Raw genomic sequence first — 24,146 nt, 5'->3', positions numbered from 1 at the left:
CCACTCCAGTACTCTTGCCTGGAAAATCCCATGGATGGAGGAGCCTGGTGGGCTGCAGTCCATGGGGTCGCGAAGAGTCGGACAAGACTGAGTGACTTCACTTTCACTTTTCACTTTCATGCATTGGAGAAGAAAATGGCAACCCACTCCAGTGTTCTTGCCTGGAGAATCCCAGGGACAAGGGAGCCTGGTGGGCTGCTGTCTGTGGGGTCACACAGAGACGGACACAACTGAAGCGAATTAGCAGCAGCAGCAGCAATCTAGCTTTTATTGTTAGCAGCTTTTGGCAGGAAAGAGTTCTTCGAAGGAAAGAGCTCTCTCCAAGTTACCAATTGAACTGGGCCCAGATGCTCATGGCTTACCAAATCAAACTTATGAACATTTGTGGAAGGACAAGCTGTCTTTAATCAGAAAGCTGGCAATCTGAGAAGATGGTAGACTCAGGGTCCCCCCAGAACCACCTCCGAAGATTCTTCTCGGCCCTGAAAGTTGTAAAGAAAAGGGAGGAAGTGATCTCACTTCCTTGTTGAGACGGGGGACGCCACCCCCCACTGCATGCAGGCTTGTGGTCTCCTGGCAGTCTTCCTCTAGACTCGTTCCTCTATCTTGTTCACATGGTTTATTTGGGAGACTGAAACTCTTGGGTGGCATTTTGGGAGGAGGGGTGCTCTGAAGAACTCTGTTCATTTATGTCTAGGCACAGAAAAAATTCAGCGAGAGGCAAAGTGATAGATAAGAGGTGATTTCTTAGAGCAGGACATTTGTGAGACTTAGCAACAGGTGGGTGAGAGGATTCTGCACCAAGAACTAAATCAGCTGCAGTTTTATAATCAAATGAAAAGTGGAGAGGGGCAAAATCACTTTCTTCCTCATTTCTGAGTAGACATCATCTTTCCATCATCAGCATCTCCTTCAGGTTGGTCTGGGGAGTTTTCTTGTCCTTAAATGATCAAACCAGGATTGTCATGGCACTAAGGAAATATTTCAGGTCTCAATACAATTTGCTTTGAAATGTCACCTTTCCATAAATTATTGTTTTGTTTAGTTTTTTTTTTTTTTAATGTGTGTAGAAAGCATATTCTAGGGGTCATTAACTTAAGGAGCTCACTGGGAAGGATGTGGGTTTCATGCCACAATTCTTTTATTGTTTTGGGGCATACCTCATGGTTTTGTTGCTAAGCAAACCTGCTGGTTTTCTGGTTAAGCAAATCTATTTTCTTAAGTGATCCTTAACTTACAGGGGTCTCTCATACGTGTTTTTTTTTTTTAATTTATAATCCCCTAGTGGGATTAGCTATTTATTCTGTCCCCATCAAGATCACTGAAGAGGAAGCTAAGAATGAGATCTGATCATCTGTTAATTACTTATTCTCCATTCCTACTTCTTTGATCTATGGAAAGAACTGGCAAGTTAGCCAAGTTGCTGTATGGTTAAAACATTTGTAAGGTATGCTTAAGGGTCAGAGATGAGTAGAGCACGGGGGTAACTGATTAAAAGTCATTTACAATACAGTTTTTCTAATGACAAGGAAAAGAGCCTCCTGCTGTCAACTTTAAAATATATTCACAACCTAAAAGTTGAGAATTGTGTTTTATTTGATGGGAATTTTTAGGACTTTAGGCCTGGGAGGCAATTTCTCAAGTAGCTTTGAGAGAACTGCTCTGAGGAGGTGAAAGGGAAGAACCAGGTTATATAGAAGGTTTGCAACAAAGGGCAGGTAGTCTGAAATCAAAAGATTTTATTGTTCATTAAAGAAAGCCAGATATTCGATGTTAAGGGATTTAGCACTTTTCTACATATTGAAAGATGCAAGAGTTGGGCTCACTGAAATCATTCCTTTCCTATCCACCTCTCCTCTCTGGGGCCAATATTCTGTGTTTTCACATCTAAAGTTTCCTCAGGGCTCACCATAGGGTAGTGGCTGTGGTCTGATGGTTGATAGATAGCAGATATTTTTCTCCTTCCTGTGTTCCCCTAGGTCTCACAGGCTAACATCAGAGGGCTGCAATTACTGATGTCTGTGAGATCCTTGTTTACTGGTATGGCAGGAAATACTCCATTTCTCACTGCTGAGATCTGTTTTCTGCAAAGAGCACCTTGCATGTCTGAGGCCCCCTTGTTTTATCTCTGTCTTCAAACCATTAGCTTCCAGTTAACAGATGATCTTTTCTCTTTCCCTAGTTTCTGTAATCTCATGAAGAGTGTAAACAAGATATCTTAGAAAGAAAGGTCACAAGAAGTCAACAAGCCCACACACTGGAGGATAGTGATGACTCTGATCCCTTATTTCAAGGATTAACTGACATTACTTCCCTTTCCCCTTTAAAGTCTTTCAGGGCTGAGCAGAATCTTGGAGGTGGTTCTCAGGGACACTGAGTCCACCATCTCTTCAGATTTCCAGCATTCTAATTAAAAGCAAATTTCCTTTCTACCAGTATTTTCTTCCCTCGAGTATTGATTTTTGGAGCAGTGTGTTGTTGAACCTCAATTGTTTTTTATTTTACCTACATTATTTTTTAATTAAACTTCAAAAAAAAAAAAAACTTTTCCGATCATTACAGACTCACACTCAGTTGTAAGAAATATTACAGAAAATATTAGGTCCCTTTTACCTAGTGGACCCCATGGTAACATCTTAAAAACTAAACTAAAGTGTGAAATCACAACTAATGTGGACACTGATGTGGTGGAGATACAGAATGACTCCATCACCACATAGATACAGCCTGTATCTCTTTCATAGCCACACTCTTCTTTCCTCTCTCATGATTGTCCTTAGCTGCTGTTTTTTATCTCTATAATTTTGTCATTGCAATAAAGTTATAAAAATGGAATCAAACAATATGTAAAATTGTGTGACTAGTTTTATTTTTTTCATTGCTTCAATCAAATTGTTCCATGTATCAACTGCCCATTCCTTTTGATTGCTGAGTTGTAAGCCTTTGTATGGTTGTTACAATGTTTGTTTACACCCATTTTATGACATCTGGTTCTTTATAGGTTTGACTATTACAGAGATGCATGCTTAGTATTAAAAGACACTGTGACTAACACAACTTGATGGCAAAATAGGTTCTGGACTGTTGTTCCTACCAAAATACACAAGTTCAACAGTCACACATGGCTGAATTCTGTGAGAAATCCAGAAACTGTCCAAGAGGCAGAGTAATTGTGAAACTAACCACATCAAAACTAGTAGGAAAAGCTGACAACACTTTTCCACCACACTCCCCACCCCCTGAACCTCACCATATGAGGAGTAGAAAGTTTGGACTCCATATCTAGTATCTCAGTTTTTCCAGGTGCTACCTGAGGGGCTAGGCATACCTCATTCCCTGAGGACTACAAAGAATAACGGGCCTTTTTTTGTTTTTGAATTGAAGTATAGTTGGTTTACAATGTTGTGTTTTGTTTTGTTTTGTTTTGTTTTTGAGGTATAGTTGATTTACAATGCTGTGTGTGTACAGCATAGTGATTCAGTTTTATATATATATACATATCTAGTATACATGTGCATATATATATATTTTTAGATCCTTTTCTGTCTTATGTTATCACAAAATATTAAGTACAGTTTCCTGTGCTATACAGGAGGTCCTTGATGATTATTTTATATCGAGTAATATGCATATATTAATCCCAATCTCTTAATTTATCCCTCCTCTAACCTCCCCTTTTGGTAACCATAAGTTTGTTTTCTGTGTCTATGGATCTATTTCTCTTTTGTATAATAAATAAATTTATTTTTAATTTTTTTTTAGATTCTACATGTAAGTGATATCATATATTTGTTTCTCTCTGTCTGACTTACTTCACCTTGTATGACAGTCTCTAAGTCCATCTGTTAGGTAGTTAGAATAGGAAAAGGAGTCCAGAATGGAGGTGGCTAACAGACAAGAAAGGGAAAAACCCTCAAAAATAGAACAAAGGAAGGTCCAAAGACCAGAGTGAGGACATCAAGTAGAACAAACTGCACTCCTGGCTAGCCCAATTTACATAGGGCAGACCCAGGGTGGAGAGGGGTAGGAAAAACATATGAAAAAGAGGAGCCAAAAGGCACGGTGTCCCTCACTCTCTTCTCTTTGCATCTTTTGTGTTGGCATGCCCTCACACCTCGAGGATGTATTTTTCTTATATTTTCTAAATAAAACTGAGCTGTAACACTGATTTGTCCAAGAGCTGTGACACGGTCTGTCTGAGGGCTTTAACATCCGTCTCTTCAAATTTTTGTTGTGATGAGACAGAACCAAGGAAATTACACACTCCCATGACACACCCATGTTGCTGCAAAGGGCGTTATTTCATTCTTTTTTATGGCTGAGTAATATTCCACTGTTAAGTATGAACCACATCTTCTTAATCCATTCATCTGTAGCTGGACATTTAGATTGCTTCCATATTTTGAGTATTGTAAATAGTGCTGCTATGAACACTGGGGTGCAAGTATCTTTTCAAATTACTGCTTTCTTTGAACATATGCCCAGGAGAGGGATCACTGGTTCATATGGCAAAGGGGTGGTTTTAAATGAGCACTTTGAAAGCACTTTATATCGCTCCTTCCTTCATCTCAGAGCAGAATGAAGAGATGATCCACTTCCAGCTTCTCATTAGAAGAAGTTGGACCACACAACTTGCACCACTAGTTTTTTGTCTGTTACCCAGGAATCTGGCTTCTAATTTGCCTGTCTCAGAGAACAAAGGAGGCCCAGCATATGATAATTCTGATTGGACCTAGCATCCTTTAAACTTCTGGGGGCCACTAAGAACAAAGACAAAGGTTTTAATGAACAAAAGCTTAAAACACTGTGCATGCATACAATGGAATATTGATGTTCAGTTACATGGGTGTTTTCTCAGCAGAAGCTCCTATATATTCTAGCTCCTGCTTTACAACTTACCCCTTGGGAACAGTCCCCTCAGATATCTAAGTGGATGATAATCATGGGCTATAGTCCTCAGTAAGTCTTTTGAATAAAACATAATTCTCAACTCATAGGTTGTGCATATTTTCAGTCCCCAATAGTTTATGCTACTATGAGGGTAGTCATACCAGAAAGACCAACCATGCGAGCACATGCAAGTAGAGGGTCATGACTTTGAGTTGCATTTGAGACTGAGTAGCTTTCTGTCCAAGAATGTAAAGAGAATATCCCAGTCAGTTGCCTTATATGACACCAACAATGGCAAGCAAAATGTGGAATTCAGAACAAAATACCATTTATTTTGAACTCTTAGGTACAAGTCCAACGAAATGTGTACAAGTTCCATATGAGGAAAAGTACAGAACTCAGGTAAACAAAATCAAATAATTTAAATCAACTAATACTCCATGTTTATAGGTAGAAAAACAGAATATTTTCAAGATGTCAGTTCTTTACAACATCATCTATAGGTTCAATATACTCACAATAAAAATGCAGCAAGTCATTTTATAGATTTGCAAAATAATTCCAAAGTTTATATGAAGAGTCATAATACCCAGAACAGCCAACCCAATATTGAAGAAGAAAATTGGGGAACAGACCCTATTCAATGTCAAGCCTTACTATCTAGCTACAGTAAGCAAGTTAGTGTGCTGAAAGACAGATCAATGGGACAAAATAGAGAGACCAGAAATAGACCCTCGTAAACGCAGTTGACTGAAATTGGACCAAACAGCAAAGGCAATATGAAGGAGGAAACAGAACAGGCTCCATCTTGAAAGCAGGACTACATCTTGGGCTGGACTGTGGACTTTGAGCTATATGCCCAGTATCTATGGAAATGACATACCAATGGAAAACCAGACCCCGATGAAGGAGCCTCAGGACTTGTACCTAGACTCTCCATTGCCTAAAAGATTATGTTAATTATCTCTGTAACAGAACAAAGTCATAAATACTATTACGCTTATTGGGGTATGACCACAGGCTTATTGATAAATGTTCACTGTTTAACTACCTAGGCTTATGACACATCAACCATGGGTTAACTTTGATCTTATCTCTCTTTTATCTTGTCCAGACTAGCTTCAAGGAATTTGGGGAGGTGGGTTTGAGCACGTACACTTAGGGTATATAAGGTTTTCACAAAAACTGGTCAGGGTCCCTGGCTAAGAGGAGACTCTGCCTTGGGCCCACCAGTGTATATAAACTGCACTCCACTATCTGCATTGTACTTCTGAGTGAATTTGTTTCCCAGAACACGTGGGTACAACAAATGCAACGGAGAAAAAGTCTTTTCAACAAATGACACTTGAACAGTTAATCATACACACACACACACCCAAATTAGATGCTGATCTAACACCCACCACAAAAAAATAACACAAAATGTTATTGGCACTATTTTTACTTTTATTTCCATAAGCAATGATGAAAGAAAAACTATGTGTTAAATATTTAAAGAGTCAAATAGAGTAACAAGAGAATTTCATCAGTTATCTCATTTGAATCTTTCAACTAGCCAGTGAAACTGGTGATCTATTTATTTTTCATGTGAAGTATCTCTGCTTTGAAGTAATTTATAAAGGTCACAATGAGAGGGTAACAGGCAGGAAGGCCAGGTGTCTCCAAATGGAGGAAATAGGCTGCAATTGTCAGACATTTTTTCTCTCTCTCTTAAGCAGCAGGAGGAAACAAACAAGTGTTAGATTTCTTCCCTTTCTCTATATAAATTTTTAAAAGGAGGTTTTTCTTAAAATTCTGTGTTGCCATGACAACACCTGGCTCCACCTGAACTTAACTTTTCTCAAACCTTGAGCTAACCAATGCATTTTTCTTATAGAAATGTTTGCTTAAGCTATGTTAGTGTATTATGTACATTCTGTTTCTAAAACTCAATCGCACATAAACATTTGTGAGATTGGGTATCACTCGGTAGTGAGTGGAGGTAATTCACTATTTGTGATTTAAATGGTGTGAAAGCAGCATTTTAAAAATCCAATAAAGTGTAAAAAACAGATAGGTATTTGTTTATAGGTATAATATTTGCTCAGCACACTGTAATTTAAAACAGAAACGCTGAGAATTAAAGTGAAAAGGCACCTTTACAGTATTTCTAATGCCTTAAAATACAAAGTTTAAAGTAAAATTAGTCAGTAATTTTTAAATTTTTTTGGCTGCCCCAGATCTTAGTTGCAGCATGTGGGATCTTTGATACTCATTTCAGCATGTAAAATCTAGTTGTTGTGTTTTTTTTTTCCCTAATTTTATGATTTCTTTCGTTTCTTACTTATTGTGGTAAATGGATAATTTATTATTATTGGAGCAAAATCCCACATGCCACAACTAAAGATTCCACATGAGGTACATCTGATTCACTTTGTTGTACAGCATGTGGAATCTTTAGTTGCCACAAGTGGGACCTCTTGTTTGCGGGATGCAAGTTCTGGTTCCCTGGCCAGGGATCCAGTAGTCCCTTTGTACTGGCAGCAGAGTCTCAGCCACTGGACCACCAGGGAAGTCCCTAGTCTCAGTAGTGTTAGAAACTTCTCTATAGATGTGTTTACTTAATGTAATTAGTTAATTATAATTTTTGGCTGCACTGGGCTGTCGCTGCAGTGTGTGGGTTTCTCATTGTGGTGATGTCCCCTGCAGTGGAGCACAGGCTCTAGGCTGAGGCTTCAGTAGTTGCAGCCCTTGGGCTCCTAGTTGTGGCTCACGGCCTCTGGAGAGTGGGCTCAGTAGTTGTGGCACAAGAGCCTAGCTGCTGTGTGGGGAATAGAATATTTCTGGACCAGGGTTGGAGCCCATGTCCGCTGCATTGGCAGGCAGATTTTTATCCACTGTGCCACCAGGGAAGTCCAAAAACAGTGACCATGTACATTTGGAACTGACAGTAAGGGAATTTTGAATGTGTTAACCAATTATAACATTTCTCATTGGTTGTTAAAATAATTGTGCATGGTTTTAGCTATCATAGTCATTTTTATGGTCTCATGTGTGCAAATAAAGTGCTGTTTGTATAGAAAAAGGGAATTCTTTCATATTTATGGGTTCGAAACATAAACGTCAACTTATATTATTTAACACCTACTTAATTTAGAATCTCACTTCCAAATCCCTATCTCATTCAAGTATAGCTTGTTTCTATGCGGTTAACAAACACTATAAACAAATATTGATATTTTTGGCAGAGCAAGCAATAGAGCAACTGTTTACAATGTATATATAAACATTTATAAAATGTTAATATAAAAACAATTTCTAATGCATCTCTTATGGATGGTGTGTGAAATTCCCTAATAAGGCCTTGAAGAATTTAAGGACATGATTTGTTTGCTGCAAATCCATTTTCTATCTGTATAACTTCTGGCACTGCTAACTCCAAGGTCATTTAGGTAGCCACGTTCCCCATCGCCTGTGATGACGAACCTAAAACCAAACATGAAAATGTTAAAAAAGCACTGGCTGGACATCTACATTTGTTCTTCCTCTATAATCTTCAGCACCTCCACTCCAGGTATTTTTAATGTGGACAAGAGAAAAATGAAAATCTGTTGTTCATAAGGCTTCTGAGTAAGTATACACCATTTCTGTATTCAGTTCCTTTTGTATTCTCAAAGTCCCTGCTGGAAAATTGGAAGTTTACCATCATCCATCCCAAAGTCAGTTATGTTGTTGACTAGGTATTTAACTAGGGCTCGCTGATGTAGCCAAGTGAACTGCTGCCATGGGTGGTGATAAAAGAAATTGTCACATATTGAAATATCGGTAAGTCATTCTGGCTTATACATGTCTTAACTTGACTTTTACGCTATAAAATACTCTCTGTGCCATAATAAACATCCACTGTACATCTGCTTTAATTATTAAACAAAAGGGCACACTGAGCAGAAGTGAAGAATGTCCAAATTAAAAATAAAGTTGAAATGTCCCTCTTCTTGAGACACCAACTCTGGTCCTGCTTCGATGATAAGACTCCCTTCCCAGGTGCCAATTGACCCACCGTGTGCTTGCTGGTCTATTCTTTTTTATTTTTTTATTAAAGCAAAACCTTGAAGGAATGTAACTCTGACTTGTTTAATGTTCTCTTTTCTGACAAGATATAAAACAGGGCCAGAAACCCTGTTTCTCTAAAGCAGTTTCTCAGAGTAAATCTGCAAAGTAGGCTTCTGGGCTAGTCCTCAACTTGGCTCAAATAAAACTCTTTTCTATTCTTATTTTTGATCGTTTACTGATTATTTTAATTAGCTTTCAGGGAACATGATTTTCAGTGTTCTCCTGACCTGTTTCATACATGTGTGAAAATAAACATATGTGCTTACTAGAAAATTCTTAAATGGGCTTAGCTTTGATTGAGGGAAGTGATTGCCCCTTATATTCTATATGCTCCAAAATGGTTACATTTAAAACATTCTCACTGAAGTGTTCACAACCGAAGATGTGTTACTAAGTTCCTTCCAGGGATAAATTATCACAGGAGGGATTCCCACTGGTTCTCTGATGACCTTCCCTTTAGGAATGGACAGGGCAGCGAGCAGAGCGGACTGAGGGTCTGTGGATACCAATTCTTCAGTGCCTTTCCAAGACGGTAGGATCCCAGAGTACCTCAGCTGTTCTCTCTACATTCTAAATATGGATTTCAGCACAGTTTAAGTCAGTGGGTGAAAGCGGATGAATATGTCCAATGTCATCATCATGCTGAAGATTTCAATTAAAAACATGATACGTGAAGTTTTCTCAAAGGCACAGATAATAAACAGAAGAGCGTACAAAGGATTTCTATTTTATACCTCATAGTGCAGCAAACTTTCCATGATATTAAATTTACATTCCCCAAAATACAACTCACACCCAAACTACATATAAATAGAATAGAAGAGAGTCTAAAAACTTACGAGGCATTACATTTAGAGTTGTCTGTCCACTTCCAAGCATGATGTGATGATTCTCTGCTAAGGCCAATCCAATGGTCAGAAGGGCCTTTGTATCTTTTCAGAAAGTTCTATTATAAAACACCAAAAGCAAAAACACATGTCTCCTTCATTTTACCCTTGACTCCTCTTCCCCCCAGCCTTCTCTCTTTGCATGACAGCCTGGTAAGGTTGAGAAGCTTAGACATTGAAGGGAGAAGACTAGTCCCCAGTTCTCAGCTTAAGTTACTCAAATGTCTTTGATCCTAAATTACGTTAAAGTGATCACACATATCAATTTGACCGGGAAAGTCCCAGGTTATGCCTATGGTTCCAACATAATATTGTCACTTCCAATATACTATGGTCACTTTCACTCCCCAAAATGTCCCAACTTGGATGATAAATTACATGATTAGCATACTTCTTTTTACAATGGGAACAATATATCTAATTTGAAGATTAACTATGAGGATTACATGAGAGAACGTGTCCAAATTGTCTCACATGGGTTCCAGGCAGAGAACATAACCAAGAAATGCCAGGCACTAATATGCTCTCCAAGCCCCCAAGTCTGCCTGGAATGGGAGCCTTCCTCTTCTTTCAGCTGTCACCCTGTGCGGCCTATAGCCTTCTCAGGGGCTAAGTATTTAACAAAGAACATGATCCAAAAATATTCCTTACCAGCTCCTCCTCCATTTCAAACTGAGCAAGAACAGCTTCCATTTTAGTACAGGATGTCTGACTGAATGTCCAATTCTTCGATTCTTCAGAAAAATAAAAACACTTACTCCCAAATCCAATCCATCCTTCTGGGCAGGTGACATACAGAACTTTTAACTCTGGCTTTCTGCTTCTCGCTAAAAGTTGGACAGACACAGAGAAGCATAACAAACAAATTTCCCATTCATGTTATCTATTTTTCCACTTAACATTCTGAGTTATACATATATACAGGTCTAGTTATGCATATATACATGTGTGTACATGTATATGTAGGTACAGTATAACTAAATTCCAAAATGACAGCTTTGAAGAAAAGCACGCCAAAGAACAGCTAGAGTCTTATATTTTTATGGCCTTGGCTAATAGCGTTTTGTTTTCCTCAAAATCTGAACATGGGCTACTTTCTATAGGCAGACAGATTCTTAGAAATGTCTTCCCAGTCCAAACTCCACTGTTTTCCCAAAGAATAGTTTTTCTTTATATGTATGTTGCACCATTTTTTATATATAGATTTGTGGAACCAGCTCTCTGTTCTCACTAAAAGTTGGACAGACACAGTGAAGCATAACAAAGAAATTTTCTCATCCCTTTTACCTATTACTCCACTTACCATCTTGAGGTTGATCTTTATATATATATATATATATATATATCTCACATATGTATGTATGTACATATATACACACATGTATTCATATATGTAAATACAGCAAAACTAAATTCCAAAATGAGGAGTTTGAAGAAAAACATGGCCAAATATAAACTAGACTCTTGTACTTTTATGGCTGTGCAAACAGCATTTTGTTTTTCTTAAAATCTGACCAAGACCTACTTTTCATAGGCAGACAGATTGTTAGAAACATCTTCCATGCCCAATGCATTTGTTTATCAGAATGCAGTTTTACTTTATATGTATTTTGGCACCATTCTACATAATTTCATATTATTTTGCTTCCAGAGTCATATTCTCAGGTGCTTGTCTATGTACTAAACACTCTCTATGGATGCCACCCAACTTTGGGTTATATGCAGAATTGCCAAGCTGTAATGAACATTACTTTGCCAATAAAGGTCCATCTAGTCAAGGCTATGATTTTTCCAGTGGTCATGTATGGATGTGAGAGTTGGACTGTGAAGAAAGCTGAGTGCCAAGAATTGATGCTTTTGAACTGTGGTGTTGGAGAAGACTCTTGAGAGTCCCTTGGACTGCAAGGAGATTCAACCAGTCCATTCTAAAGGAGATCATTCTTGGGTGTTCTTTGGAAGGAATGATGCTAAAGCTGAAACTCCAGTAGTTTGGCCACCTCATGAGAAGAGCTGACTCATTGGTAAAGACTCTGATGCTGGGAAGGATTGGGGGCAGGGGGAGAAGGGGACGACAGAGGATGTGATGGCTGGATGGCATCACCGACTCAATGGACGTGAGTTTGAGTGAACTCTGAGAGTTGGTGATGGACAGGGAGGCCTGGCGTGCTGCAATTCACAGAGTCACAAAGAGTTGGACACAACTGAGCGACTGAACTGAACTGAATGAACTTCCAACTAATATTTCTAATGCCTTGTGAAATGCTACCAGCTTTAACCATTCATAAAACACCAACTGCTACTTAGTGTGTGGAAAAGTGATTGTACTTTGCTGCTTGCCAAAACAGTAGACTTCTCCAAGATCTATGTTCTTTTTTTGGTTTTTGGAAAATGTAATATCGAGATCTGTGGTCACTTGCTGAGTGCAAGCTAGTGATAGTTGTTTTTCCTAAATGATTTTATTAGATTGAGAATTTGCCTTGGAAAGAATGTTCTCTGAAAACCAACATATGAATATACATATATATATATATTTTATCTGGTGACTTTTTCCCCCGAGGTCAGTCTTGAAGTACACATTGTACATTTGATTGTTGCCTCCCAGAGTCATCACTAACAGTCCTATCTCAGGCACAAAAGCCATCAATCCACTGAACTCCAAGCAGAGAATCTGTGCATCTCACTTCTCAGGGGTCCATGGACACTAATGGTTTTAAGGAAATCAATTTCTGTAGCATTTAATTCATGTAGTATGCTTTCCTAGCATCATACAGATTTCCCTTTCCCCACATCTTCCTTAGTATCAGTCCTTCTTACTCTGACAAAAGAAATGCAAACTCCTTACCTTTCCTAGATTTTACTATGCTACATTTCTTAGGGGTATAAAACCTTCTAGTAGACAAAACATGACATAGTTCAATGATTGATTTTAGTACCAAAAATACAATGTAGTATTTCCAGTGTTTCTGGAAATGCTATTTTATATGTATTTCTGTTAAATATGTATAAAAATATTTGGGCCCTTGTTAGATGCTCTGAACCAGCAAGATATCAGAGTATAGGCAATGGGAAGAATAAATGTTTTTCCTTCATAACCTCACTTTTTCCTCCCTTACCCAATCTGATAGGAAATACTGTTGGTTCAACTTTCAAGATAGATTCTGACAACAGGTCCCACCTCCACTGTTATCACCAGGGCCAAGCCATGGTCCCCTCTGGTGTGGATTTCTATAAGGTTACCCTAGTAGGTGTTTCCGAAGTCTAACTTTGCTTCCAACAGTCAAAATGGTTTTATTCTAATGAAATTTAGATCATGGCATTCTTCTCCTACAATTTCCCTTTTCCTATACCCCCCATTGCGCTCAGATTAAAAGCTGAAGCCTTTACCTGACTCATTAGGCTGTGACCTCCCTGACCCCCAGCCTGTTACTCTTCCTCATTCTCACCTTGCTTCAGCTGTAGAAGCCTCCATGCTGTTCCCCAAACCTACCAGGAGATTCTTCCTTTCATTCTACTTGTTCCTGCCATCTGGAGTGCTTTCCCCACATAGCCACATGGCTCCTTCATCTCCTTCAAGTTTGCTGAAAAGTCATCTCAAGGAGGCTGGCCCTGGGCACTTATATTCATCTCAATCTGTTATCCTATATCTGCTCTTTCTGTTATTGATAGAATAGGAGTTCCCTGGGAATTTTTTGTGTTTTGTTCACTGGTATACCTCAAACATTTCACACACCCTGGCACATATGAAGCTCAATAAATATTTATGGACAATGTGAATGTGCAAAGAACATGGTATGGTTTGGAGAAAAGGTAACTCACCTGCCACAAGAGCAGAAAGCATCACCACGTTTAGAGCCAGAAGTATAAAGATAATCAGGATGCAGGAGCAAAGCTTGGCAGGTGTAACAGGAGATATAATTGCTAGGCATTTCTTTCGGAGATCTTTACCTATAAATAGAAATGTCATAATCTCAATCTCATGGAAGCATTACAAGAAAAACTTGAATTTATCACAGAATCAACATGTAAAGTCAGCTCTACCTCACCTTCCCTATTGCCAAACTCTCTCACAAAAGGTCCATGTCCAGGAGAGATGGCCACGGCCCAAAAGCGACCCAGAGATAAGAGAAACAGTATGTTTCCCCTGGAGAGTCTTCCAGTTATTGTAAGAAGAGCTAATAAGGGAGTAAGAGACAGACAGACTAGAAATCAGAATGAAAACAAAACATGCAAACAATCCAGATTTACCTCCACAAATTACAAATTTGGTTAGAAGTTCTAAGAGGAGCTTTAGAAAACTAATCAATATAAGTCATCACATTAACAGAATAAGAGAAGAGAAAGGATATGACCATCGATATAGACATAAAAGGAGAAGGAAATGGCAATCCACTCCAGTATTCTTGCTTAAAGAATCCCATGGACAGAGGAGCCTCTGGGCTGCTGTCCATAAGGTCACCCACAGTTGGACACGACTGAAGTGACTTAGCATGCATGCATGCATGCATAGACATAAAATGTGGAAAACATTAAGAGTCATCCCAAATAACAAAGCCCAACAAATTATCAACTGAACTTTCACTTTTCATAGAAATAGTATAGCTAACATGATACTTAATGGTGAAAAAGTGAATGCCTTCCTCTAAAGGTCAGGAACAAGGCAAGGATGCCTGTTCTCACCAAACCAATTTAACATTTTACTAGAGGTTCTATCAGTGCCAATAAGGAAAGAAAAGTAAATAAAAGACATAGAGATTTGGAAGAAGTGAAAGTGTTTCTAGATGTGGTATCCACTCATGTCCCACTAGAAATATTAATTCGAAAATTATCTGCACATGAAAATCCCTTCCCAAGAGTCAAGGATTCCAGGTACAGCCACTCCCTGCCTCATCCCAGCTCCTTGCACTCCAGCAATTCTGGTAGATAATGCAGTCTCAGACAGCTTCCACCCTGGGCTTCCTGTGGGCTCCTAGGAGCCCTGTTTTCCACTGCACCTGCCAATTCCAGCAGCTCCAGGTGGGGCTCCTGTGACGCTTGGCTCCTGGTGAACTCCTGGGGACCAGGCCCCTCAAACCCTTCCCTCTGGACTCAGCAGTTCAGCAGAGAGAGAAAGACCCTCTCCCTGTGGGAAAAGGAGAGTAAAGCGGTGCTTGACTTCCCTACAGATTTCAGGTCTACCTGCTCTAGCATCACATCAGTCTGACTCCTGCAGTCCTGGGTGACACCCTGCAGACTCACTAACCGAGGCCACCCTCTCCCCATGCCTGCCAACTCCAGTGAGCCAAGTGACTCCTGTGACATTAGGCTCCTGGCAGCCTCCTGGTAACCCAGGCCACCTTTCACCCTCGGGACTGTGGACTCCCGTGACCACTGGCAGCTCCTATCACTCCTGCTGGCTCCCATGAATCAAGAAACCAACATAACCAGTCATTGTTGTTTAGTTTCTAAACCTTGTCTGACTGTTTTGAGACCCCATAGACTGTAGCCTGCCAGGCTCCTCTGTCTATAGTATTTGGCTCCTATGTCCATGGGATTTCCCAAGCAAGAAATTCTGGAATGGTTTGCCATTTCCTTCTCTAGGGCATCTTCCCAATCCAGGGATCAAACCTATGTCTTCTGCTTGGCACAAGGATTCTTTATACCACTGAGCCACCTGGAAAGCTCCAACCAGTCACTAGGGAAACATAAAATACAGTGAGCTGCCACAAGATGTGTATCACAGTGGCAAATAAAATAACAAAACTAAATGATGGTGAAGAAATGATAGAAAAGGAATTCTCATAAACTATTGAAAATGCAACAGTCAGCCACTTTGGAAAACAGCTTGGCAGTGAGGTGTGGCAAACATAAGCTCACCACATGCCCTAGCAATGCCATCCCTAGGTATCTATGCAAGAGAAATGGAAATTTCCATTTACACAAAAACCCATACTTGAACATTTATAATAATTTTATTTATTGTCACCAAAAACTGGCAACAATTCAAATATCCTTCAGCTGGGAAAAAGGTAAATAAATACCACTTTGTACTAAGAAAAAAGAAAAGCTTGACCCCATGCTCACAATTGCTCATTTATTATTTTGCTTTGACTCAGTAAATTTTACTGAGACTCTCCTCCCCAAAGACTCCAAAAACTCTGGATTGCCTGAAAATGTAAAAAGGCAATAAAGAAAGCAATGAGATGCTTCCCAACTCAAGTGTGATCATGACCTCGTGTCCCTAGAACACGTGAGAAGTGTGACTTTGGAAATGCCACCTGCTCTTCCACCTCGCTCTCCCTTCCCAACAAAGTGTTCTGTTCCCCTTCTTGCCTACTTAAAAGTGAGAACCTTTTTCAGAGAGTGTTTCCTATTGTGAAAGTCCTTGTGAATAATGTCTCTCTTTATTAAGTCTACACTATTGATATACAGTACAATATAAATGAATTTCAAATGCATCATGCTGGTGAAAAAAAGCCTGACTCTGTAGGCATTCTTATAAAGCAAGAGTATTAAAATAGAAAACAAATCATTGGTTGCCAAATGATGAGGAGAGAGGAAAGAAATATATACAGAGAGTATGTGTGTGTGTGTTGGGGGGTGTTGGGGGGTACTCTTAGTGTGTTGTGGCCACATGATTATATGTATTTGTCAAAACTCATAGAAATGTACAGCAAAAGGTGAATTTTACTGAATGTTAATTATAATTTTTAAAAGTTCCTGCTAACTTTAACTGCTACATTTCACTCATTGCAACTGTATCTCCCAGAATGTTCAGGAACGTCAGTTTAAATGCTAGGCGGGGGGGGGGGGGGGGGGGGGGGGGGGGGGGGGGGGGGGAAATATAGGAATTACTTCTTTAAATGCTATACAATGGCATTTGGATTTTGGCTACATATAAAACTTTCCATCTTCATTCTTTCTGGTTCTGCATTAGAACAAAATTGTCTCAGAAATTCCATATGTTATGACTTCTGAGAAATGGAAGATTTCCGGCCATAACAGTAAGCAAAGGATGCCACAGTAATCAGCAATGCAGCCAGCACAGAATGGTGAGCTGGTGAGCCCTGAGGGAACTCAGGAAGGGGAGAAATCCCTCCTTCTAGTAGCCCTCAGACTGCAGCCACTCCCTATGCTGAGCCCTGAAGGAACTCAGGATATGAAAACTCAGGATAATGGCCCCAGATAGTTGAGGTGCATATCAAAAGAATGATTTCAGTGAGACCAGACTCTTGCATCTTCCCATACACAGAAAAGTGCTAAATTCCTTAACCTGGGATATCTGGTTTTCCTTAATTTACAAAAAAATCTTTTGATATTCAAAGGCTACATGTTGCAGTTTCTGTACTACCTGGCTCCCCTCTTGCCTCCTTGGAGCAGTTCTCTCAGGGTTATTTGAGATGCTGTCTCCCTGGCTTGAGTTCTAAAGTTCCCACTGAATAAAACATAACTCTTGTAACCAGGAAGGGTTAATTTTGACTCCATACAGGATCTGTTTCTGTGACTTTAACTCTCATTTCACTGCTTTTGTTATTACAGGCATACATAATGGCCTGACTCAGGGAGCCCTGTCTGCCACACTTCTGCCTGCCTCTTGGGCTAGGGTGCCTTTGTTTGGCTCACAGGGAGAGAGCCTGACTCCTCTCACCTGTGAAAGGCTATGACATTCCTGTTCTTTGTGTGGGAAATGGCACCCCTCCTCTGTTGATTACCAGCCTGACAGAAATTCATATTTGGCGGCCAGAACTGCAGAGAGCTGTTTCATCTTTGTTTACTGACATCACAGCAAATATTTCATGTCACACCACCCATGATTGACCGTAAAGTGAAACTAACACATCCCTCGGAATGAGGCTTGCTATTCTAAGAGATGCTGACAAAAAAACAGTTATATTCTTTGTACTTTGATTTCTCACCTCCCCCCACCTGATCCATAAAATAACCAGGCATCCAGACCCCGACATGATGGTTAATTCGAGATGTTAGTCAGCCATCTTATTGGTCAGCCAGCTCTCTGAATAAAGTCCTATTCCTTGCCTTAACACCTTATCTCTCAGATTCATTAGCCTATTGTCAGGGGTGAGCAGAGTGAACTTGGGTAATACTCAACTTTTAGGTTGTGAACACTTTTTTAAGTTACACTTCCACAATTTTTGTTCATTTTAGAAGAGTAAGATGTGAATCTCCTCTTACCTCTCTCCAAAGAATCTCCTATTTGCTCCTTACTAATATTCTAAAAGGGGCTTCCCTGGTAGCTCACCTGGTAAAGAATGTGCTTGCCATGTAAGAGACCTGGGTTTGATCCCTGGGTTGGGAAGATCCCCTGGAGGAGGTCATGGTATTCTTGCCTGGAGAATCCCCATGGACACAGGAGCCTGGTGGGCTACAGTCCATGGGGTCGCAAAGAGGCAGACGTGACTGAGTGACTAAGCACAGTATTCTAAAAGTCCTCCCTTTTTCTTCTTCATTTCTCTATATCTTTCTCCTAACACCCTCCTTTGTTTCATTTCTCTTTCTTGCTTACTTACTTCTGTTCTGTTTTATCGTACGGAAATAAAATTTGCCACCCCCAAAATGTGTCTTCAGCATGTAGGTTATTTCAACCTGGAAATCAGCAAGGCACCCAAAATCCAGGAAGAATCTTTGATCTTCTCCCTATCTGTCTAAAAAAATTTAAATGGAGGGGTTGTTTAAAAGAGAGCTATTACCAGAAATATCTACAAGAATATGGGCCTGAGTATGGTGGGGGAGACTGGGCAGGACCTAGAGATCAGAGTCTGTCATGGCCCTAGAGATCTGTCATGGCTGTGTCTCTGCACAGCCCTGCAAACATTCATTCACCAAACTTTTGCATTTCCATTTCCATTTCCTTCTCTCTGAAGTCCCAAACCACTACCCCCAACATCTTTTGTCTTTAGCTGAAGATGCTATTGAAGGTGAAGCTATTGGCCATTTTGGTGAGTTACTCAGTTTTCCTGGGTCTGTCTCACGTATACATATGATTCAACTTGAGATGTGGAATTTCTTGCCATATCAATAAACAAGGATGTCACAGCCATCAGCAGTTTTGACCCTCCAAATGTGAAATTCTGAGCCTTGAGTGTGCTTAGGAAGGAGAATGATGCTTGCTATTTGGCAGTCATTAAGCTGCAGCCACTCCCTGCCGTGAGCACTAAGGAAAAGTGCAGGAGACCAGCCCCAGACAGCTGAGGTGCATCTCAAGGGAATGATTTCAGTGAGCCCACACTCTTGCATATTCTAGTACAAAGAAATCACTACATTCCTTAACTTGGGATATCTGGTTTTCTCTAAATCACAATGATCTTTGGATGTTCAGATTACCTGCCCCTTGTTCCAAACTTCTACATAACCTGACTTCTCCCCCCTCTCCTCCGAGCAGTTTTTATGGGGTTACATGAGACATTGTCTTCCAGGCTTGAAGACCTAAAAATTCTCATTGAATAAAAGGTAACTCTCAACATTAAGGTGCATATATTTTATCAGTCTGCAAACTCTTTTGTGATTTTGGATAGCTATCTCATGTTAATTTAATTCTTAAACCAGAAGAGCAGAGGAACTGCTCTTACACTCTCCTGTGGTGTGTCGTGTCCTCTTCCTGTTTCCCTTTAAATTCATATGGTTTTTATATTACACTCTGAACACAATAACCTTCAAATTTCTAGTTTGAAAAAATGGTGTTAGAAATTATCTCACAGAAGAACAGAGAGGAGCTGATGATGGAAGTATGACATGTAGTCCGGAAAAACAAAGAAGGTCTTCTCCACCACCTACTTTTCCTTTGACTGTAGCCCAGTACGTTCTGCAGTGCAGGAGGACACTGCCCACCCACTCGAAAGCCTCACAAGTGTTCTATTCCAATAAATCACTTCTTATCTATCACCAGGGCTTCCCAAGAGACTAAGATGGTAAAGAATCTGCATGCAGTATGGAAGACTTGGGTGTGATTCCTGGTTTGGGAAGATCTTCTGGAGAAGAGATAGGCTACCTACTCCAGTATTCCGGTCTGGAGAACTCTATGGACAGAGGAGCCTGGCAGGTTACTGTCCATGGGGTCGCAAAGAGTCGGACACAACTGAGCGACTTTCACTTTCACTTATTCATCACTTTGCCTCTCAATGAATTCTTTCTGCGCTCACAGATGAAGAACTGTGGTACCGGAGCTCTTTGGAGCTCCTGTAATGACACCAAACCCTTTCACCAATAGCCCTAGTTTTTGCAGTTAACCTTTTTTTGTCAATAATTAGTCATGGCTTTATTAAACAAAAGTTCTTAGAGAACAGTAAGATATTAATTCTCAGCTGACATCAGGGGAAAGTGAGAAGAGGTTACAATTTTTTTTTAATGCAGTTTTATTGATAATAACATTAGCCAGACAGGTACTATATTTCAACAAATTCTTTTAATAATCAATCACTATGTTACATTAACACTCTGACACTCTCATTAAATCAAATTTGTTTAACTAAAATGGTTATATTTAAATGATGCTCATATTTTTATATCACTAGTGACAATGTCTGTTAAGATATTATATAGACTACTTTGTCATGTACTCTAAAAAGGATGATATAAAGCTTAGCCATTTAAGATCCATTATAATCAAAGGACCAGAGAACAAAATTATAGTATGTAAACTATGATAGTATATATAAACTATAGAATCCTAGGGACGGCAGAGCCTGGTGGGCTGCTGCCTATGGGGTCGCACAGAGTCGGACATGACTGAAGTGACTTAGCAGCAGCAGGATGAGCAGACTATATAGCATATATACTACATATGTATGACTGTACACATATGTATACATATATGTATGTGTCACACACGTGTGTAATACATGTGCATGTGTACATGTGTGTATGTCTTTGTGTATACATGTACGTATATGAATGTATGTATATATACATAGGCACATATATACATGTATCTGTGTATATATGTATATGCATATATGTGCATGTATATATACATATATGTACATAGCATACTATGTATACTATATATACTATTTAGTATGCATATATAGTATATATACATATACATATAGTATGTGTACATAGTATGTATACATATATACACATATATACATATATACATGTATGTATACATATATATGTATACAAATATGTATCGTATATATACGTACATATGTATATAAACATATATATGTACCATATATAGTATATAGTATATATAGAGAAGTATAATATATAAACTATTGTATAAATTATAGTATAGAATATAGTATATTTTACAGTATATAAACTATTATAGTATATATATTAGTATATATACTATATATATGTGTATATATATAGTGTACTTCTGTTATTATAGCTCTCTCTTATTTTCATTCTCTGGTCCTTTGATCATAGTGGACCTTAAATGGCTAATGCTTTTTCCAGTAGTCTTGTATGGATGTGAGAGCTGGACTATAAGAAGAGCTGAGCGCAGAAGTTTCCTTTTGGAATTAAGGGTAAATGTGATTTTCAGTAATATCATTAAGTGCTTCAGCTGAAATCTACTGAGGCTCATTTATGTGTCCAAATAGTTTTCTTTGTCTTTCCCTCTGTCTCTTTCCCTCTTTATGTCTCTTTCTCTCTTTATGTCTCTTTCTCTCTCTCACGAGTTCTTGTTGCTTTTGAACTGTGGTGCTGGGGAAGACTCTTGAGAATCCCTTGTACTGCAAGGAGATCCAACCAGTCCATCCTAAAGGAGATCAGTCCTGGGTGTTCACTGGAAGGACTGATGCTGAAGCTGAAACTCCAATACTTTGGCCACCTGATGAGAAGAGCTGACTCATCTGAAAAGACCCTGACAGTGGGAAAGATTGAGGGCAGGAGGAGAAGGGACAACAGATGATGAGATGGCTGGGTGGCATCACCAACCCAATGGACATGAGTTTGGGTAAACTGGGGGAGTCGGTGATGGACAGGGAGGCCTGGTGAGGTGCGGTTCATGGGGTCTCAAAGAGTCAGACACAACTGAGTGACTGAACTGAACTGATATATAGAAATAACACTATATATAAATACAGAAGTATACCAGACCTCGTGAGAGAGAGAAAGAGACATAAAGAGGGAAAGATACAGAGGGAAAGACAAAGAGAATTATTTGTTCACATAAATGAGCCTCAGTGGATTTTAGCTGAAACACATAATGATATTACTGGAAAACACATTTACCCTTAATACCAAAAGGAAACGTGGCAGGGCACTTTTGTGCCCAATGGAATAAAAACAGTTTTGCATTTACTTAAAATTAAAAAAAAAAGAAAGAAATTGTGATTTTTACTCCTATTCCTCCAGAAAATGTGATGCCATCATTCAAGGCCCAAGTCAAAAGTAATTTCAGAAGCAGCAGCCATCACCAACTCCCTAGGTTTCATTAAATGCATTGTAGCACAGATCACATCAAATGAAAGTAAATCAATTTGTCTGTCCCTGAGACAATGAAGTCCTGAAAGCAGGGTCTAAATAAAATCCATCTTTGTTGCAAAGAACAAATAACAGGTTCTAAATATCTCACTACTACATTCAATCAGACTACAGAATACGTGTCATGGTTAATTTTTTAAACATATAAATGAATCTATTCTTATTCAAATTCTTCTATTTAGTTGGTTACATAAGATTGAGCAGAGTACCCTGTGCTACACAGTAGGTATGGGCAACTTTTATTAGGATATGTATTACAAAATTGTTGGTATCTGTTTGTCATCACCTCTGGAATATAATCATCTGTTATTTAATATTATAATGTGACTTGCCAGAGTGAAAATCACCCGCAACCTGGGGAAAATATGAGAACTAATAAAATAAATCCAGAGAACATTTTTCTCTTAAAATTCTGTAACCTAAATCTGTGCAGAAATATTTAAGTAACATGCCAGTAACAAAACACCTGATGTGACAATTACACACCTGTCCTCTCATCCACCTCTAGACCCTCAAAACATATCTCCTTCTATCAAAGTTAACTGTGAAGTACTGATAGTCCTAAAGTGCGATTTCTATCCTGTCAGTGGCTGGTGGTATTAGAGTTCCCCCTCCCTCAACCCTCATTTTGTTTTGTCAAAGTTTATCAATTTTCACTTACCAGATCTCCCCTCTTCCACACTTTCTTCCGAGGTAGAGTTTCCCTGCAACATTTCCAACGTCTCTGTCAGAGTTATGTTTCTACTTAAGGGTATCCAACACTGTTTTTCACCGGGTTGCCAAAACAGGAACTGAGAAGTAAAGCAGGAAACTCTCATTCAATGAGTAAGCAGCAACAAGATTAGTGAAATTGACAAGACCTTTCAATTTATTGTTGACCAGACCTTAAATTTAAAATGCAAAGGGCTTTTAACTTAGAAAGATCTACTCCACAGACTTTTGTTCCCTATCACAATGGAGTAACAGGGACCAGATTTACTTTCCTGTCTGAATCAACTAAAAAAAAAAAACTAGAAATAAAAAAAATGTTAGAAAAAAAAAATGTTAGAAAAAATCCTTTCAATCACTGGGCACCTTTCAATGAAGGACAGTGAGCCTTACACTTGCCCCAGCTTATAGCCCATAGACAACTTTGTAGGGGTGGGTTTTTGTTGTTCAGATGCTAAGTTGTCAGACGTTTTGCAACCCCATAATAGCAGCGCACCAGACTTCCCTGTCCTTCACTATCTCCTGGAATTTGCTCAAACTCAAGTCCATTGAATTGGTGATGCCATCCAACCATTTCACCCTGTGTCCTTACCTTCTCCTGTTGTCCTCAATCCTTCCCAGTATCAGGGTCTTTTCCAAAGCAGAGGGAAACCAACAAAATGCCAAGAGATTCGCTGAGGTGAACAGGAGAAGTGAAGGGGTAAGACTACAGAGTATCAGAAGAGAGAGAGAGAGATGCACAGGGAGAGAACTGGAGGGAGGTACAGTGTTCCCTTTGGGTATCCAGCAGCTTACTGATCACTTGTATACAAGGATGGAGGGACAAACAAACAAAAACAAAAACCAAAAAACTCTGTCAACTACAAATTGGCACTCGCCATGGGCATTTGCCAATGGCAACCCACTCCAATATTCTTGCCTGGAAAATCCCATGGACGGAGGAGCCTCGTAGGCTACAGTCTATGGGGTCGCAAAGAGTCGGACAGGACTGAGCAACTTCACTTCTACAAGGATTAAACCGTGTGCCCCGCCTTTCAGGCGCAGCTGCCTCTGCTGGTGCCCATGACCCCAGGGCAGACTCGGAGCTGAGAGCCAAGCCAGGGAGGCTGCTTGAAGACCTAGGACAGCCTGCCACGG

At 39.5% G+C, this 24,146-nt stretch overlaps 1 protein-coding gene across 1 annotated transcript; it reads right to left on the bottom strand.

The window, feature by feature from the left end:
• Positions 1-5,196: 5,196 nt before the first annotated feature.
• Positions 5,197-23,094, bottom strand: LOC101103714 (C-type lectin domain family 2 member H-like). The gene is made up of 5 exons (XM_027967906.3): positions 22,963-23,094; positions 13,686-13,814; positions 10,521-10,696; positions 9,822-9,928; positions 5,197-8,355 (listed from the first exon to the last, which is right to left on the bottom strand). The coding sequence occupies exons 1-5, from the start codon at positions 23,012-23,014 to the stop codon at positions 8,223-8,225; spliced, it is 597 nt and encodes a 198-aa protein (XP_027823707.2). The 5' UTR covers positions 23,015-23,094; the 3' UTR covers positions 5,197-8,222.
• Positions 23,095-24,146: the final 1,052 nt, after the last annotated feature.

This window comes from Ovis aries, chromosome 3 (assembly GCF_016772045.2).
Source record: "Ovis aries strain OAR_USU_Benz2616 breed Rambouillet chromosome 3, ARS-UI_Ramb_v3.0, whole genome shotgun sequence".
Lineage (NCBI taxonomy): Eukaryota > Metazoa > Chordata > Mammalia > Artiodactyla > Bovidae > Ovis > Ovis aries.
Note: the sequence above shows the minus strand (reverse complement) of the source record. Positions and strands in the feature narration are given on the sequence as shown.